This window comes from Solea solea, assembly GCF_958295425.1.
Source record: "Solea solea chromosome 17 unlocalized genomic scaffold, fSolSol10.1 SUPER_17_unloc_1, whole genome shotgun sequence".
In the NCBI taxonomy this organism is placed as follows: Eukaryota; Metazoa; Chordata; class Actinopteri; order Pleuronectiformes; family Soleidae; genus Solea; species Solea solea.
Genome location: NW_026704018.1, coordinates 117,108 through 136,136, shown reverse-complemented (window position 1 = coordinate 136,136; position 19,029 = coordinate 117,108). Strand labels below are relative to the sequence as shown.

Genomic DNA, 19,029 nt, shown 5'->3' with positions numbered 1-19,029 from the left:
AAAATCTATCAGAAGAGGGGAGGAGGAGGAGGAGGAGAGAGAAAACAATGAATCAGTATCCAGGTGTGCTAGACAGGAGGGAAGAAACAGGAGAAACAACTGACGAACCATTCACTATGGCAGAAATGACGAGGGCAATAAATAAATCAAGACTAACCTCCCCAGGGAAAGATAAGATATGCAATATAATGCTAAAACAACTAGGGGAGAGAGCATTATTAAAGTTGCTGCTATTGTACAACAAGGTGCCTGGAAAGAAGCAGTAGTGGTCCCCATAAGAACACCCAGTAAGGATCCCACACAACCCACTAGTTACAGGCCAATAGCCTTAACATCAAATCTGTGCAAAATAATGGAAAGGATGATAACAGAAAGATTAACACAATGGATGCAGTGATAAGGCTAGAGACAGAGATAAGAAAGGCACAGGCAAATAAAGAAGCAGTCGTGGCAGTGTTTTTTGATATTGAGAAAGCATATGATATGATGTGGAAGGAAGGATTATTAATAAAGCTGTGAAAGATGGGTATAAGAGGAAGGGTGTACAACTGGATTAAGTAGAGAATGGGACCCCTCAAGGGAGTGTGATTAGCCCTTTACTCTTTACAGTAATGATCAATGACGTGTTCTCAAAAGTACCAGAGGAGATAGGTAGGTCACTCTTTGTGGATGATGGGGCCTTGTGGAAAAGAGGAAGGAATGTGGCATATGTTGTGGGCAAAGTACAAGGGGCTATTGATGAGGTGGTGGAGTGGGGCTATGACTGGGGATGCCAGTTCTCAGTGGAAAAAAACCTAGACAGTGTATTTTAGCAGGAAACGAAGAGAGGAAGGAATGAAACTGAAAATGTACGGGAATGAGCTGCAAAGAGTTGGAACATTTACATTTGTGGGTGTAGTGTTTGACTCACAGTTAACATGGGCAGGGCATATTGGTAGAATAGAAGAGAAATGCAAAAAAGTGATCAATGTGTGGCGATGTTTGACAGGTAGGAGTTGGGGAGCTAGTTGCTCGGCACAGAAAAGAGTGTATGTGGCTTTAATACCAGCAGTGTTTGATTATGGCAGCATTGCCTATGGGTCAGCTGCTAGATCAAGGCTTAAGAAGCTGGATGTGATTCAGGCACAGGCGCTGAGAGTCTGCAGTGGGGCTGTTAAGACAACGCCAGTAGCTGCGTTACAGGTAGAGATGGGAGAGGTGCCTCTGGGGCTGAGAAGGAAGCAGTTGATAGGAAATTCGAGTCGATTAGAGTTAGAACTGTATAAGTTTATGTGTCTGAGTAAGATCATTGTTCAGTGATAAGATCTGATTCTGTTAATATTTGACTGCAGTTGATGGAGTTGAGTGTAAAGTTCAGATCAGAGCAGTTATTTGATCACATTCATCACATTTCCTTCAGATAACACTTGAGAAAACTTTGGTCTGTGTTTTGTTCGCTGTTCAGCAGCAGAATCACTTCACAGACGTTCAGCAGCTTCATGACGATCATTTCCTGCCTTCACAAGGTAACAGAACTAAACTCATCTCATCACACATGTGAAAAAGAACTTTGTCACTGAGCAGTGTTGTTTTTAGCAGCCATTCTAGATTTAGTCTTAGTTTTAGTCTTTTGGACTAAAACGCTGATTAGTTTTTTTAGCGACAGTTTTAGTCCAATTTTAGTCGAACTCAAAAAAGTTTTAGGTCAATAAGTATTGGAGATTACTGTTGGGCAGAAACCTTTAATCTCCATATTTCCACTTTTCAACAGTTTTTTTCATGAATTGATGCAGACTTCGTCATACAACAGTGTCACACATAAGTTTGACATGAAATTTCCTCCGCCGGTGGTGCGCCGCGACCGACTCTACTAAAAAAAAGGGGCGTCAACAAAATAATTTCGTCATCTTCATCGTTGACGAAAACAACACTGTAACTGAGTGGACGTGATGTTTTTACTGTGAAGCTCATGAATGTCACGTCACTGACTCTTGTTCAGTGACTGAGGTTTTTACACAGAATGAATTGACCCTGTAGTGACTTAGAGAGGCTTAAATGTCTGGTGTGATACTGCAAACTTGTCTTATTATGGGATGTGAACATGTCCTGGTTCCTCTGAACGTGAAGAAGGCCCAACCCTTTTGAAACAGCTCTGCTGACACAGTATAAATGCTGACATCTGCTGGTTAACATGTGATATTACACACTGGAATCAGCGCTAACTTTGGTTTGTAGTGAGGTTTTATCATTAACATGAACAAACTGGAATCTCTCAGATAAGTATGATTTAAACCAGCAGAGGGCAGCACCTGTGATACCAAGAGTCTGCTCCAATCTCTGCAGTAGAATATTATGATCAATGGTGTCAAATGCAGCACTAAGATCTAACAGGACAAGTAAAGAGACTAGACACCATATTGTGTTAACATTCTTGCAGATTCATGACCGTTAATAAAAACATACTGTTTTCTGTTATTCAATTCAATTCAAAATGCTATGGTTTAATCTAAAACCTGACTGAAAATCTTCAAACAGGCCATTAATGCACAAATATTCACATCATTGATTAGCAACTGCCTTTTCTAAGATTTTAGAAACAAAGGGAAGATTAGATATAGGTCGGTAATTAGCTAAAATATCTGGGTCAAGGGTCGCTTTTTTGAGAAGGGGTTTAATAACTGCTATTTTAAACGTTTGGGGCACATATCCAGTTAATAAGGATAGATTAATTTGAGTTAATATAGAGTTGTTAATTAAAGGAAACACATCTTTAAACAGTTTGGTGGGGATAGGATCTAACTGACAGGTTGATGGCTTAGATGATGAAACTAATGATGTTAACTCAGGGAGATCTATAGGGGAGAAACTGTCTAACTGTGCACCTGGTGCTTCTAAAGCTCTTGTGCTAAAAGATGAGTCAGTCCCAATATGAGGGAGGAGATGATCAATATTTATTCTAATTGATGTTATTTTATTCACAAAAAAGTTCATAAAGTCATCACTGCTCAGTGTTAAAGGAATAGATGGTTCAGTGGAGCTGTGGCTCTGTGTCAGCCTGGCTACAGTGCTGAAAAGAAATCTATGATTATTCTTATTTTCTTCAATTAGAGAAGAATAATAGGCAGCTCTAGCTTTGTGTAGGGCTTTTTTGTAAGCTACAAAACCATCTTTCCAGGCTATATAAAATTCCTCTAGGTTATTGGAACGCCATTTTCTTTCTAATCTACGTAACGCCTGTTTAAGAGCACGAGTATTGGAGTTAAACCATGGTGCTCGTCTCATCTGATTCACCACTTTCTTTTTCAGAGGGGCAACACAATCTAATGTAGTACGCAGTGAGGCCGCTGTACTATCAACAAGGTTATCTATGAGGGCGGGAGTAAAATCACAAAAGGTACCTTCAGATGTACTGACATATGGCACCGAGTTAAATAAAGGTTGCACTGTCTCTTTGAATGTATTCATAATATTATCAGACAGTATTTCTTATTTATGTTATTGTAGTTCATTATTGTACAATTAAATGTGAGTAAATAATGATCAGTAAGGAGAGGGTTTTGAGGAACTATGTTTAAGTTATCAATATCAATACCATAAGTTAAAACAAGGTCGAGGGTGTGATTAAGGCAATGAGTTGGTTTATTAACGTGTTGAATAAAACCTATTGATTCCAACAGCGAGTTAAATGCGCAGCTAAGACTATCACGGTCAACATCTACATGGATGTTGAAATCCCCTACAATTATGACTTGATCTGTCTTAAGCACCAACTCAGATAAGAACTCAGAGAACTCTGATAGGAACTCTGAATAAGGTGCAGGTGGACGATAAACTGTGACTATCATAATTGGTTTCTGTGATTTCCAACTAGGATGAGATAGATTAAGAATAAGGCTTTCAAACGATGAATATCCTGGTTTGGGCTTGGGATTGATTAATAATCTAGTATTAAAAATGGCTGCTACTCCTCCTCCTCGGCCTGAGCTTCTAGGAATATGGGTATTAGCATGAGTGGGTGGAGTTGACTCATTTAGACTAACGTAATCTTCTTCATGTAACCAAGTTTCAGTTACACAGAATAAATCAATACAATTGTCAGAAATGAGATCATTTATTAAAACAGATTTTGAGGAGAGTGACCTTATATTTAATAGTCCACATTTAAAAGTGGTATTATTTGACTCTATATTATTGTTGGTATTAATCTTTATTAAGTTAGAATGTCTAACTCCTCTTCTGTTTGTTATTGATTTATTTACTTTATTTACTTTAGTTTTTACTTTAGTAGGTCGAGGGACAGACACAGTCTCTATGGGGTTTTTAATTGGTGACTGCTCGAAAAGAAGCACAGAGAAGCATGAAAGACTGCAACTCTGTGTCCTGGTCTCAACTCTGGATTGTCATGGGTTTCTAATAAAATGTCCTAAGCTGCTAGATAAGAGAGCTGCTCCATCCAAAGTGGGATGGACGCCATCTCTCCTCATGAGACCAGGTTTCCCCCAGAAGTTTTGCCAGTTATCTAAAAACCCAATGTTGTTTTCTGGACACCACCAGAAAATGAACATAGTTCCAAAGCCAGATTTTTACTGGCTGATCCTTTCAGCTCAATACTCAGTGTTCAAGGATTCTTTTGTATACCAGTTTCTCCAAGATTTTTCAAAGAAATGGCAACATTTCAAATAAATTCCTGAAACTTTACAAATCCCAGACTTTATTCACTGTTCTATAAAACCTTGGCAGCAAAAACAATCATCAGACTTCTTCATTGAAGCTCATGAATCTGACATCACTGATTCTGTTGTTCAGCGACTAAAATGTTTGGAAATCACTGGTTTAGAGGACATTTGTGCTTTTGGTGAAAGAGAAGTTCTGCTGGACTGAAAGATCAGATAGTGACTGATAATTTTATGTTTCCGGTGAAAACAGATTACAGCCATTGTAGGTGAAACAAAAGGATCCAGAGGACGAGGTCATATTTTGATAAGATTTAAGAAACTAAAGTTAAATTAAACCTTTATTCTCAATGCTCAATTCTCTTCAAAGTCCAGATGTTTAACATACATATGTATCTATCTATTGGGCAGCTTCTTACCTGACCACCAGAGGGCGGGCTCTTCTGTTAAACCAGTGGACTCACCTGCAGTGAAGGGCTGTAAAGTGTGATGCAAACAGCGTCTTGAGTTGAGTTGTGAGTCGAGCTGTGACGTTCACGAACGAGTCAAATCTTTACAAGACAGTCTCGCTGCAGACCTGCACTGTCAGGACCCTTCATTGCAGACCTGCACTGTGAGGTCTCCTGCACTGTCAGGACCGGAAGTTGATTCGAAGCCTTTCAAAATAAAAGCGACCATACCGGAAGCACATATTTTTCGTTCCCAATGTTTATTTCTTGGAAAAACTGTATATCTTTCCAGTTCAACTGTATAAGGTGAAAAAACTCAGGAAAATGTCAAGATAAAAAACGAACAAAATATTATATATAAAAAAAAGAAAATACAAAATGTCATGACCACTTCTAGGGTTATTCTACAGATAATCAGTGCAAACTAGATGTACAGCTATTGTTATGATCCCCTATAAACATTATTAGCCTACTCAAAACATGCATTATTTTACGCCAGTTTTTTAATTTAATATAAATCACAAAAAGGACAGCTGTTAGTTTAGTCTGCACTACAAATTCATATTGAAACAATAAATCTCTGTAAATACACCTTAATGTGTGATGGCATAATGCATCTACACTCCAACCTATTGCTGATTGTTCTTTGCTTCTATACCATTATTTATCATTGAAAATTTAGCCCCCTGCACTGTTGGATCCAATTACATATTGATTTACTTATTTTTTTATATAGGCATATCTTATGTTTGTTTGCAATTATAACACCTCATAATTCATTTAATAATTGCTTAATATTGTTTGTGCTATGTTCTTACCTTGTGCTGTTGGACCACATGGAGGGTGTGAGGGTTGATGATTTTAAATGAACTTAGCTTTGTGTTCAAAGTTCATTACTGAATACCTAGTTACATGACCCAGATAACAATATCTCCTAAGCAGTTTTTTTAATGATTTTAATTATTAGTGTTTTAAGAACAACAACAACAACTTTTTCCACAATTTTAACTTTTGTTTTTTTTTTCTTTCTTCTCTTTGTACTCACAGTACGCCAAGTACCCTCGTTTGTCTATAATCTCTTCACAGAAGAGCCACATATCTTCAATCTGGTAAAAAATAAATTTAAAAGGCTCAAGAATGAATTCTTTCTCTTCCTCATTCAGATCCATGGTGTCAAACAGCTTTCCCATTTCCTGCGCAGCCTCCTCAGTTTGGGTGCTGTTCATGTTAAAAATCTGAGGCATCTCCACTCTGGCTGCAAACAAGTGTTGATTCGCCTGCACCCATTCCGCTGCTTTTTTGCCGTGATCCACCACTTTGACCACCGAAAGTGGTCTAAAGAAAAAAAAATGTGTCTGCTTTTTTGTCAGAGCATGAAAGGTCATCTCACAACGATATGATACGATAACAACGCTAAAAACTACCCAAAAGTCCAAAACCCGATTCTTTCAAATTAATATAACTTTACAGGACAATATATAGTGTGCAACATAACGTTCTAGTGACTAAAGACTGTGTCTGTTTCTTCGTATGACGCAAAGTTGTTGTCACTTGACTTTTACTCACCTCGTCATTTTCACACATCACATGGGGAATGAAAAATACGTGCTTCAAGTATGCTCGCTTTTATTTTGAATATATGCTTCAGGTATGGTCGCTTTTATTTTGAAAGGCTTCGAATCAACTTCCGGTCCTGACAGTGCAGGAGACCTCACAGTGCAGGTCTGCAACGAAGGTCTGCAGCTAGACCCCTCTCAATCTTTTTAACGGCTCTTTGAAATGAACCAGTAACTAAGTGACTGACAGTCCATTATTAGCATAAACCAATGGGCTGTGCCGATTGTTCAGTCAGCCAATGAGGGTCATGTCGGCCAATTCTGTGGTCAAAAAAAGTCTTCTTGCTGACCGGCCCACATTAGGTCAATGTGGTCCACCCATGTTAGCAGAACTTGTAATGAGCGAGTTTTATTCTCCCAGCAGGTGGCGCTCTGCTATGAATCAGATCAAGGACAGTGAAGAGGTAGCTCCGCCCTCTAAAAACCACTCTGTGTGAGGAACATGAGGGTCAGAGGTGAGATGAGGATCTCATGGATCATGTGACTCGTCTCCATGTCACAGCTCAGTGTTTTATTTACACATCATGTGTTTGTAGGAGGATCCATCAACAGAGACCAGACTCTGCTGGACCTGGACCTGGACCCAGCTGTGTGTCCATGAAGAGTGACCGGTCTATAGATCGTTATATTAGCTTCAAGGATGGACAAAAACATGGTGAACTGATGTAAGAATTTCACACATAGTAACACACACTTACATGATCCTCCACCAAGGGGAGCCTGTCTAGTCCAAAACATGTTGAATCCAGAAAAACACTCTTCTTCTCTTTGGTGGACCAGTCTTGTTTTTCTGTCTCCACTAAACATCTTCAGCCTGTCCTCGTCTCTGAATACGTTTCCAGCAGTAAATCTAGTCAGAGTCCGTGATTGGTCAGGGACTCATGGACAAGCCTCTCTGATTGTGTCTTTGAGACTTCACACATAACAAACCCTAGAGACTGTCCTTCAGGGACTTTTGTCTCAGTGTGCATTTGGACTATCTGGGTATCTCATAGGACTACTGGAATTAAGCTAAGTATCACTTCTGTAGGTCTTTACTATTTGGTTGCTATTTCATTAATTGCTATTGTATCTAGCTGGGTTGCTTGACTTTTGTGACTTTTGACTTGTCTGTTTAGTTAAGGTGAAAGTTTTGTTAAGATATTTTGTCTGCTAGGTCAAAGAGAAATTTGTTATTGTTGCTGTTTTGACCTAGTTTCTATTGGGCCATCACCATCACCAGGTGAGAAGTTTCACTGGCTACAGGGGAGTGGCCAACACAGCTGTAACCAATCAGCCCCTAATCAGGTGTCTTTTAAAAAGCAGCACTGACTTTGAAGCGGCAGCTTCAGCGGCAGACTATTCAGAAGAAGACTCAGGAGGACAAAGACAAAGGAGTCTAAACCGGAGTCTGATGAAGACACAGGAGGACAAAGACAAAGGAGTCTAAACCGGAGTCTGATGAAGACTCAGGAGGACAAAGACAAAGGAGTCTAAACCGGAGTCTGATGAAGACTCAGGAGGACAAAGACAAAGGAGTCTAAACCGGATGCTAACAAGGAGGCTAACGAGGCTAAGTACCTGTCTGCAAGTGTTCTCTACCTTTCACATATGTGCCTTTTTTCCATTCCAGTTCATGTCTCCTCTCATAGATACTACAAACCTCACAATCACTCACAGAATCACCGTAACCTGTCCTCACTTATCTATCCCACCCGCTCCACTCACATCCAACACCATGTCGCAGGGAGCCTGTGGAACTGCCAGTCAGCTACCCGCAAGACTGAGTTCATCTCCGGCTTTGCTACTGAGCAATGCCTGGACTTCCTTGCTCTCACTGAGACTTGGATAACACCCTCCAACACAGCCACCCCTGCAGCTCTGTCCTCCGCCCTCTCCTTCTCCCACACACCCAGATCCACTGGAAGAGTAGGCGGGACAGGTCTGCTCATCAACCCCAACTGGACTTTCACTCTTTACCCACTGCCACACTTCTCTTCACAGTCGTTTGAATTTCATGCTGTAACTGTAACTCACCCAGTCAAACTAATCATTATTGTCATCTACCGTCCACCAGGCCCATTGGGACACTTCTTGGAGGAACTAGATGTCCTCCTCTCAAACATCCCAGAAAATGGCCCACCACTTGTTCTTCTTGGTGACTTCAACATCCAGTCAGAGGAGTCATCCGATCTACTTCTTCTACTTTCGTCTCTTTCTCTCTCACTTGCTCCTTCTCCACCAACTCACAAAGCTGGCAACCACCTTGACCTCATCTTCACCAGAAACTGCTCTACCTCCGACCTCACGGTAACTCCACTTCAAGTCTCTGATCATTTCTTCTTTTCCTACTCTCTCCCACTCTCCCAATCTGATGATCTCATCTCATCAGATACTGCACTTGTCTGTCGCAACATTCGCTCTCTCTCTCCCTCCTCTCTCTCCTCAACTGTTCTATCAGCACTTCCTTCAGCTGACTCCTTCTCCCTCATGCATCCCAACTCTGCCACAGACACATTCCTCTGTACTCTGTCCTCCTCTCTTGACTCTCTCTGTCCTCTTACTTCACGGCGGGTTCGTAAATCCTCCCCAGCCCCGTGGTTGTCGGACTCAGTGCGTGCTGAGAGAGCTACGATACGGGCAGCAGAAAGGAAATGGAGGAAATCAAAACACCCTTTCCTCCCTTCAAGAACTAGGTGTCTCAGGATCTGCACTTACCCTACTCTCGTCCTATCTTCAAAACCGAACATACAGAGTAACCTGGAGAGGATCTGTGTCTGAACCCTGTCCTCTAGCTACTGGGGTCCCTCAGGGTTCTGTCTTGGGCCCTCTCCTCTTCTCTCTATACACCAACTCTCTTGGTTCTGTTATTCTCTCTCATGGTTTTTCCTATCACAGCTACGCCGACGACACGCAACTCATTCTCTCTTTTCCCAGCTCCGACACACATGTAGCAGAACGGATCTCCGCTTGTCTGACCGACATCTCTCAGTGGATGTCTGACCATCACCTGAAACTCAATCTCAACAAGACTGAGTTTCTTTTTCTCCCAGGAAAGGGCTCTCCCACCACAGACCTAACCATCACCCTCGACAACTCTGTGGTAACTCCGTCTCATACCGCAAGGAACCTGGGTGTGACACTTGATGACCATCTCTCCCTCACTGCCAACATTGCTGCAACAGCTCGATCTTGCAGATACATGTTGCACAACATCAGAAGGATACGGCCTCTTCTAACCCAGAAGGCGGCACAGGTTCTGGTCCAGGCTCTTGTCATCTCACGCTTGGATTACTGCAACTCCCTCCTGGCTGGTCTCCCTGCGTGTGCCATACGACCCCTGCAACTCATCCAGAATGCAGCCGCTCGACTGGTCTTCAACTTACCAAAATTCTCCCACACTACACCTCTCCTCCGCTCCCTTCACTGGCTTCCTGTAGCTGCTCGCATCCGCTTCAAGACTCTAGTGCTTGCGTTCCATGCTACAAACGGATCCGGTCCAGCCTACATCCAGGACATGATCAAAACCTACACCCCAGCCTGCCCACTTCGCTCTGCATCGGCAAACCGGCTCGCTGCCCCCTCACTGAGAGGATCGCAGAGGCATTCACAGAACTCGAGACTGTTCACTGTCCTAGCTCCCAAATGGTGGAACGAGCTCCCCATCAACATCCGGACAGCAGAAAGCCTCCACATCTTCCGCCGCCGACTAAAAACACATTTCTTCCGACTCTACCTCGACTAAGACGATGACGACAAAAAAAGACAAAAAAAAAAACAAACAAAAGAAAAATATATATATATATATACATCGCACTTACGACTAGCACTTCATAGTTTGGTTTACTTGAAGCTCTTACTTACTTCTAGCTCTTATTTGTACCCAAATGTTTAAATGCACTTATTGTAAGTCGCTTTGGATAAAAGCGTCACCTAAATGACATGTAATGTAATGTAATGTCTTCAACCTGTCAAACTCATGTCATGTGAACTTGGCTGAAGAAGAATCGTAGGTGCAGCACATTGAAAACCTCGTAGAAACAAATGATTGTTTAGTAAATGACACTGAATCTTTTCTCCTCAGAGTTGATCAGCAGAGGACAGAGGTTCTCAGTGGTCAGTCTGTCCAGCAGCATGGAGCAGACCTGGGCTCCATATTTAAGGTGTGTAAATGTACAAACATGACACTACTGTTAATACTGAAGCAGAGTCCTGGGGCCTCATGTATAAACCGTGCGTACGCACAAAAAGACGGCGTACGCTTGCTTTCACGCACAGACGGCATGTATAAAAATGTACTTGGCGTGGAAGTTTGCGCATCGCAGCGCAAACTCTCGAGCTGCCGTGAGAATTTGCCGAGAGCTCCGCAAACTCTTGTCAGGTGGAGACGCTGCAATATTAAGCTCTGAAACTTATCACAGTGTTTGAAAATAATATTATTAATGTGTCTACAGTGACAAACATGAATTTTCTGTGACAAACAATACTGATACACCACGTACGTTTGAACATATGTGGATAACATCAGAGAGGACACTGAAGACGAAACTGATCCTGTGAGCGAACACACACACTACAAACCTGTGTGTGTGTGTGTGTGTGTGTGTGTGTGTGTGTGTGACCGTGAACTCTGTCTGCTTATTTTGTGCGTAATGTGTGTAGATGATGACGTGTGACACTTATAGATTGTTGAAATAATCTGTAAATTCAGCTCACATGGATCAGTCATGTCTAAACATACATGTTACACCAGAAAAAAACATGCACAGGATCAACTATCAATGCACAGACAGTTTTTTAAGCATCAATATTAATATGAGAGCAGTCACTGTGACCCTGACATTTAGTTCCTTTGTGTTTATCACTAATTCCAAAAAAAAACAACCAAAATCATCTATTTTTACAGATTTATACATCATAAATTGACGAGTTGATCGTGCACTTTCCTTCTTTTTCTTTTATTTCCTTCTTTCTTTGCTGCCACAGTTGTCCTTTTTCTTCAGGACGAAATTTGTATATTCATTTGTGGGTGGGCGTGGTGTGTTCCTCATTCATCTCCGCTCAGTTTCACCTTTGATGGGATGTATGAAGAAAAGGTGCGCAGGACTTGGCGTACGCACAGTTTTATAAATCTGAGATTTTCTTTGCGTACATACTTTATGAATTTTGTGTGTACGCCGTCTTTTAGTATGAAAGCTGCGCACTCTTTTATACATGAGGCTCCTGGTCCTGACAGTCTGGATGCTGCTCTGTGGACCTGCAGGACTTCACTGATCATCTGAGGTTAAACTTCACATGTTCTGTTCCAGCTGCTGGAGGAGAACATCATCTGCTTTGTGAAGAACGAGCTGAAGAAGATCCACAAGGTTCTGGATACAGATCACACAGAAGTCTCAGAGAGTCAGAGGGAGGATGAGGAGCAGAGGAGCAGCAGAGAGGCCTTTCTGAAGATCACAGAGGACTTCTTAAGGAGGATGAAGCAGGAGAAGCTAGCTGACAGTAAGAGGACTTTTAATGTGAAAGGAAGAACATCTTATTTTCTCAATGATCCACTCACTGATTTATTTTCTTGTGTTCTGTCAGAAATCAGAGCTTCAGCTTGTCGACGTGAACTCAAATCAAACCTGAAGAAGAAGTTCCAGTGTTTGTTTGAGGGCGTGGCTAAAGCAGGAAACCCCACCCTTCTGAATGAGATCTTCACAGAGCTCTACATCACAGAGGGAGGGACTGGAGAGGTCAATGAAGAACATGAGGTCAGACAGATTGAAAGAGCTTCCTGGAAACCAGACAGACCAGAAACATCCATCAGACAAGAAGACATCTTTAAAGCCTCAGCTGGAAGAGACGGACCAATCAGAAGAGTGATGACAAAGGGCGTGGCTGGCATTGGGAAAACAGTGTTAACACAGAAGTTCACTCTGGACTGGGCTGAAGACAAAAGCAACCAGGACGTACAGTTCATGTTTCCCTTCACCTTCAGAGAGCTGAATGTGCTGAAAAAGAAGAAGTTCAGTTTGGTGGAACTCATCCATCACTTCTTCACTGAAACCAAAGAAGCAGGAATCTGCAGGTTTGAAGACTTTAAGGTGGTCTTCATCTTTGATGGTCTGGACGAGTGTCGACTTCCTCTGGACTTCCACAACACTGAGATCCTGACTGACGTCACAGCGTCCACCTCAGTGGACGTGCTGCTGACAAACCTCATCAGGGGGAAACTGCTTCCCTCTGCTCGCCTCTGGATAACCACACGACCTGCAGCAGCCAATCAGATCCCTCCTGACTGTGTGGACATGGTGACAGAGGTCAGAGGGTTCACAAACCCACAGAAGGAGGACTACTTCAAGAAGAGGTTCAGAGATGAGGAGCAGGCCAGGAGGATCATCTCCCACGTCCAGACATCACAAAGCCTCCACATCATGTGCCACATCCCAGTCTTCTGCTTGATCACTGCAAAGGTTCTGGAGAACATGTTGAAAACCAGAGATGGAGGAGAACTGCCCAAGACCCTGACTGAGATGTACATCCACTTCCTGGTGGTTCAGTCCAAAGTGAAGAGGGTCAAATATGATGGAGGAGCTGAGACAGATCCACACTGGAGTCCAGAGAACAGGAAGATGATTGAGTCTCTGGGGAAACTGGCTTTTGAGCAGCTGCAGAAAGGAAACCTGATCTTCTATGAATCAGACCTGACAGAGTGTGGCATCGATATCAAAGCAGCTTCAGTTTACTCAGGAGTCTTCACTCAGATCTTTAAAGAGGAGAGAGGCCTGTACCAGGACAAGGTCTTCTGCTTTGTCCATCTGAGTGTTCAGGAGTTTCTGGCTGCTCTTCATGTTCATCTGACCTTCATCACCTCTGGAACAAATCTATTGTCAGAACCAACAACGAGCCAGTTGACCAGACCGTTTAGAAACAAACCTGAACTGAATCATCTGCACCAGAGTGCTGTGGACGAGGCCTTACTGAGTCCAAATGGACACCTGGACTTGTCCCTCCGCTTCCTCCTGGGTCTTTCACTGGAGACCAATCAGAAGCTCTTAAGAGGTCTACTGACACAAACAGGAAGTGGTTCACAGACCAATCAGGAAACAGTTGAGTACATCAAGAAAAAGATCAGTGAGAATCTGTCAGCAGAGAGAAGCATCAACCTGTTCCACTGTCTGAATGAACTGAACCATTGTTCTCTTGTGGAGGAGATCCAAGAGTCCCTCACATCAGGACGCCTGTCCACAGAGACACTGTCTCCTGCTCAGTGGTCAGCTCTGGTCTTCATCTTACTGTCATCAGGAAAAGATCTGGAAGAGTTTGACCTGAAGAAATACTCTGCTTCAGAGGAGGCTCTTCTGAAGCTGCTGCCGGTGGTCAAAGCCTCCAACAAAGCTCTGTACGTGGATCAGTATATAAATATTAATAAGACATATTCTGAAGAGCACAAGACAAACATGTTTAACCTTTTGTTCATCACTGTTTTCTACCTCAGACTGAGTGGCTGTAAACTCTCAGAGAGAAGCTGTGAAGCTCTGTCCTCAGTCCTCAGCTCTGTGTCCTCTCGTCTGAGACACGTGGACCTGAGTAACAACGACCTGCAGGATTCAGGAGTGAAGCTGCTGTGTGATGGACTGAAGAGTCCTCACTGTTCTCTGGAGACTCTCAGGTCAGAACTCTGACTCTAACTCTTTGCTTCTTTAGGTTCCTGTTGATGAAGATGTTTTTTCTGAATTACTGAGTTCATCATATCTTCTTAACTCCAGTCTGTCAGGTTGTCTGGTCTCAGAGGAAGGATGTTCTTCTCTGACCTCAGCTCTGAACTCCAACCCCTCCCATCTGAGAGAACTGGACCTGAGCTTCAATCATCCAGGAGACTCAGGAGAGAAGCTAATGTCTGCTGAACTGAAGAGTCCTCACTGGAGACTGGACACTCTCAGGTATTCTCCTCCTCCTCCTCCTCCTCTTCCTCTTCATGATCAGCAGCAGTATTAAAACTTGTCAGGAGGTTCAAGTTGAAGATGTCCTGTTATTATGTTTTCCTCTGTCAGTGAGTATAATCAAACATTAGTGACACTTTTTAAACACCTGTTGTTCTTCTTCTTCTTCTGGCTCCTCCCTTTAGGGGGCGCCACAGCAAATCATCTGCCTGATAGATATTGTTCTTGTTTGACAATAAACTAGAAAACTAGAAACAAACACTAGACTCTGGTGAGAACGAGTGAATGTCACATAGTTCAGCCTGAGAAACGACCAGAACCATGAACTGGACAGATCATCTGCACAGAGTAGCAGCATCATGTGAGAAGTCCTGGTACTGGGTACAGAACAGTCCTGGTCCACTTCAAACAGTCTACGGTCAAACTAAAGTAAAGATGTCTTTATTCTGTGGTGTTTGTCGTGAGTTGTGTACGAGATGTTCGTCATCTTACAGCTACAATCAAGTTGTTCTTCATTCTTCATTCAATGGTGAAAACATACAAGTTTTGGAAGCAGCAGTAACAGCGACGAGCCTCTGCAGCAGCAGCTGCATAAGTAGCCATGTGTTTCCTCTGTGACGCGCAGCTGTAAAAACCACAAAAGCACTGGAAACTAGGTATCGATTCAAGCAAGCGATCAAACAACCGTAATTTAAATATAAAGTTTATGGTTTTTAGACCCACAATACTGCGATTTGAAACACTGTAAAAAATACAAATGAAATCCCTAATTTTTATCTATTTTCTTTGTTTACTTGGTTTGTGCTAGGCCAACTTGTTGCTGGTTTACTCGTGGTGGGTTTCAATTGTATAAACAGAAGTTGTCTTCTGTGTTGTCCACGTGGTGGTGCTGTTGAGTAAATGCGTAGCCTCCTGAAACTGTGGTCTCTGGTTCTGCAGACACCGTCTTCTCTTTGAAACACACCTGTCCTTGTAGTTCATAATTGTGTCCACCAGAGTGCGTCATTAAGACAACAGTTTGGACTCATGTTGGACAGAAACTCATTCAGACTGTTTCTTCCTCCAGGATGGACCATGCTGGAGAGCAGAGGTTAAAACCTGGTGTCAGGAAGTGTAAGTATGGATTTACAGGAAATAACAACATATCAGCTGATCATCAATAAACTGCAGCTGTGTCTCGTTGTCTTCATCAGATTCATGTGAACTGGAACTGGACACAAACACAATGAACAGAGAACTCAAACTGTCTCACGACAACAGGAAAGTGACCCGTGTGACAGAAGATCAGTCGTATCCTGATCATCCAGACAGATTTAAGTTCTTTCCTCAGCTGCTGTGTAGACCTGGTCTGACTGGTCGCTGTTACTGGGAGGTCGAGTGGAGAGGAAGAGTTTATATATCACTGAGTTACAGAGGAATCAAGAGGAAAGGCATCGGTTCTGACTGTTTGTTTGGACATAATGATCAGTCCTGGAGTCTGTTCTGCTCTGATGATCATAGTTACTCTGTCCGTCACTGTGGGACACAAAGTCCCATCATGTCCTCTGTCTCTCACAGAGTATCAGTGTATGTGGACTGTCCTGCTGGGATTCTGTCCTTCTACAGCGTCTCCTCTGACTCACTGATCCACCTCCACACATTCAGGACCACATTCACTGAACCGGTTTATCCTGGGTTCCTGGTCTGGCCTGGTTCCTCAGTGTCTCTGTGTCCTCTGTAGGACATGAAGAGACAGCAGCTTCAGTGGTGGACGAGGTCAAAGCTCAAATAATATAAAATAAAATTCAAGGTTTTTAATCAAATAGAAAACAAAGTAAATAAAGATGGTAAGAGTTTGACTCTTTTTCTGAAGAACATCATCTTCTCATGGAGCCTTTCTGTCCCAGCATGCACTGCTTCTCCTCCTCCTCCTCTTCATGCTGCCTGACAACAGCGCCCCCTGCTGCATGTGAGCAGAACAACACTCAGAGTTACGCACACACACACACACACACATGGAAAATGAAACACACATGAGCAGATTATGCCATGAATGAGGAAGTGTGGTTTCTGCTGTGATGCAGGTGAAACTGAGTGTGCGTGACCTCAGAATGACCTCTGTCCTCCTGCTACTCTGTGAACGACAGCGAAGAACGTGTCCACAGTGACAGGAAACTCATGACACTCAGAGGGTTTTTGCACTTTCCAAACATCATCAGTGTCTGTGGTTTCTGTGTCTGTGGCTTAATGAAGAATGACATTTTCAACATCAATAAAAACCACATCATATCACTTTAATCTACTTTGTTGTGTTGATGACGAGGTACTGACACCTAATACAATCTATGTCAGATTAAGTCTACGCTCTTTTAGGTCATAGATTAACAGCTCCATCCACTCACTCTCCCACACCAAAGCCCATAGAGAAAACCAGTGATTTTAGCTGCGGGGACACAGGAGCTGGTGGTCCTCTTCTGCCTCGTGTGGTCACTTTGTGTCACTGACGTCAATCTGAACAAAGGATTTCAAACACTGAAGTGACAAAATAAGACATTTGAACGTAGTGATGGAGGCAGCAGTGTGGGAGTGTGTGTGTGTGTGTGCACTTGTATTTGTGACAAATCAGGACATTTTTATGATAACACACCAACAATATCAGTACGTTGAGAGATGTGAGGACATTTTAGAGGTCCTCATTTCTCTGACCATTATATGGTGTTCTGGACCCTCCAAACATGCTCCCAGACTAAAAATCTCCAAAGTCCTAAAATGTCACAATATTCAAGAATCGAGTGTGTGTGTGTGTGTGTGTCAAAATTTTTGATTACTAGTGGCCAGTGTTGGTACTTAAACATACTTTTAACACACTTGTACTCATATGTCACTTGTGGACACACTCACACACTCTCCAACATTTGAGTCAAATAAATATATTCTCAATTGTTATAGTTGATCTAATTGTCTTATGTTTTATAAGAATGCAATATTTATGTCCTTTGCCTTGTGGCACAAAATCAAGATATGTGCATCTTTTTTCCAGGCCACCTGAGGTATCAGAACATGTATGCTACAGCAATTATTACATGAATGTATTTTTATCTGACCATAAAAACAAAAAAGAAATTGGAATATATACATGTTTGTGTGTGTATATGTATATATATACATATATATTTATATGTATATATACAATGTTCATATATGTATATATATATATATATATATATATATATATATATATATATATATATATATATATATATACATATATATTTAATCCCCTTAATTCACTCATGTATTAAAGACATTTGAGATGAATGCTGCCACACACTGCATGTTTGGTTACTCAGCAGTCAATAACACAGCCTCTGATTTGTTAGCAAGTCGGCAAGGCAGCCTGTGATTGGCCAATAGACTGAGCTGAGGCTTACAAAGATGGCTGAGTTGCTAAAGTTGCTAAATAATCCACAGTGTAGGATCTATCATTGTGAAGGTATTTTATAAAGTCTGCCATGGTACAGAACGGTTCATGGCTTGATTTTAAAGCTTCTGAAACGTAGACCACACTGGCACTCTTGATGAACTTCCCATCCCGGAACTTCAGTACTGTGGAGATATCCATCTTGGCATATACAAGATCTTTGACGTCATTTGCAATGCGGACACGTTAACGCTGATCTGAAGAGGTAAGTTTCAAGGTAATTTAAAAGGAACTACAAACAAATTATTCCAACTGACTAGACGAAGTGCCTGATCATAAATTTTTTTTTATTGTCACCTTAATACATTCATTGTTAATTATGGCTGTTTAAATTTTAACAATCCCCATGTGAGCTTAATTTAGCTAATTAGCTAACAATTAAGGTGATGGACACGCTGTAAAACTAACCAAACAAAAGTTTTTCTTCATTTAAATCTACAGAGACAGTTCTCTAAAATGTTGTCAACAGTTTGTTGTTACCCGACAATAGAAGATGCTGGTAGTTATTGACATGAGTCATACATGTGTTCAGTCGTCAGGTCCTCATATTGTTTAGCTGTGAAAGACTTGAGTGTGTGTTTGGTTTGACGTCCTCATATGGTCTGACCCACTGACTGTAGAGTGTGTGTGTGTGTTACAGTGTCCCCATATTGTTGGGAAGTATATCATTTACAATGATAACAGTTTCTATAGAGTCTGGAAGAATAAGTCCAGATCCTCATGAAACAAGTGTGGTTATGTTTTATAACAAGTTCTGCTCTACTGTATGTTATAGTACACAATATATCTGACTGTGTACTGTTGTGTTTTGTTGCAGACATCAAGTGTTGAGATCACGACTAATTCAGCAGACCCTGAAGTCAGCGAGAGATCCACTGCATCCTATGAACAGGTGATTGAACATGTATTTTTTTCTATTTGGAATATAATAGATATCTCAGTTTGGTC

At 42.0% G+C, this 19,029-nt stretch overlaps 1 protein-coding gene across 1 annotated transcript in view; it reads left to right on the top strand.

Moving 5' to 3' along the window:
- The window catches only part of LOC131449257 (NACHT, LRR and PYD domains-containing protein 12-like), a 107,069-nt gene that overhangs the window by 26,926 nt on the left and 61,114 nt on the right, over positions 1 to 19,029 (top strand). The window contains exon 9 of the mRNA XM_058622101.1: positions 14,177 to 14,350. Coding sequence (XP_058478084.1) covers positions 14,177 to 14,350 — 174 coding nt within the window. The remainder of the gene's footprint in view (positions 1 to 14,176; positions 14,351 to 19,029) is intronic.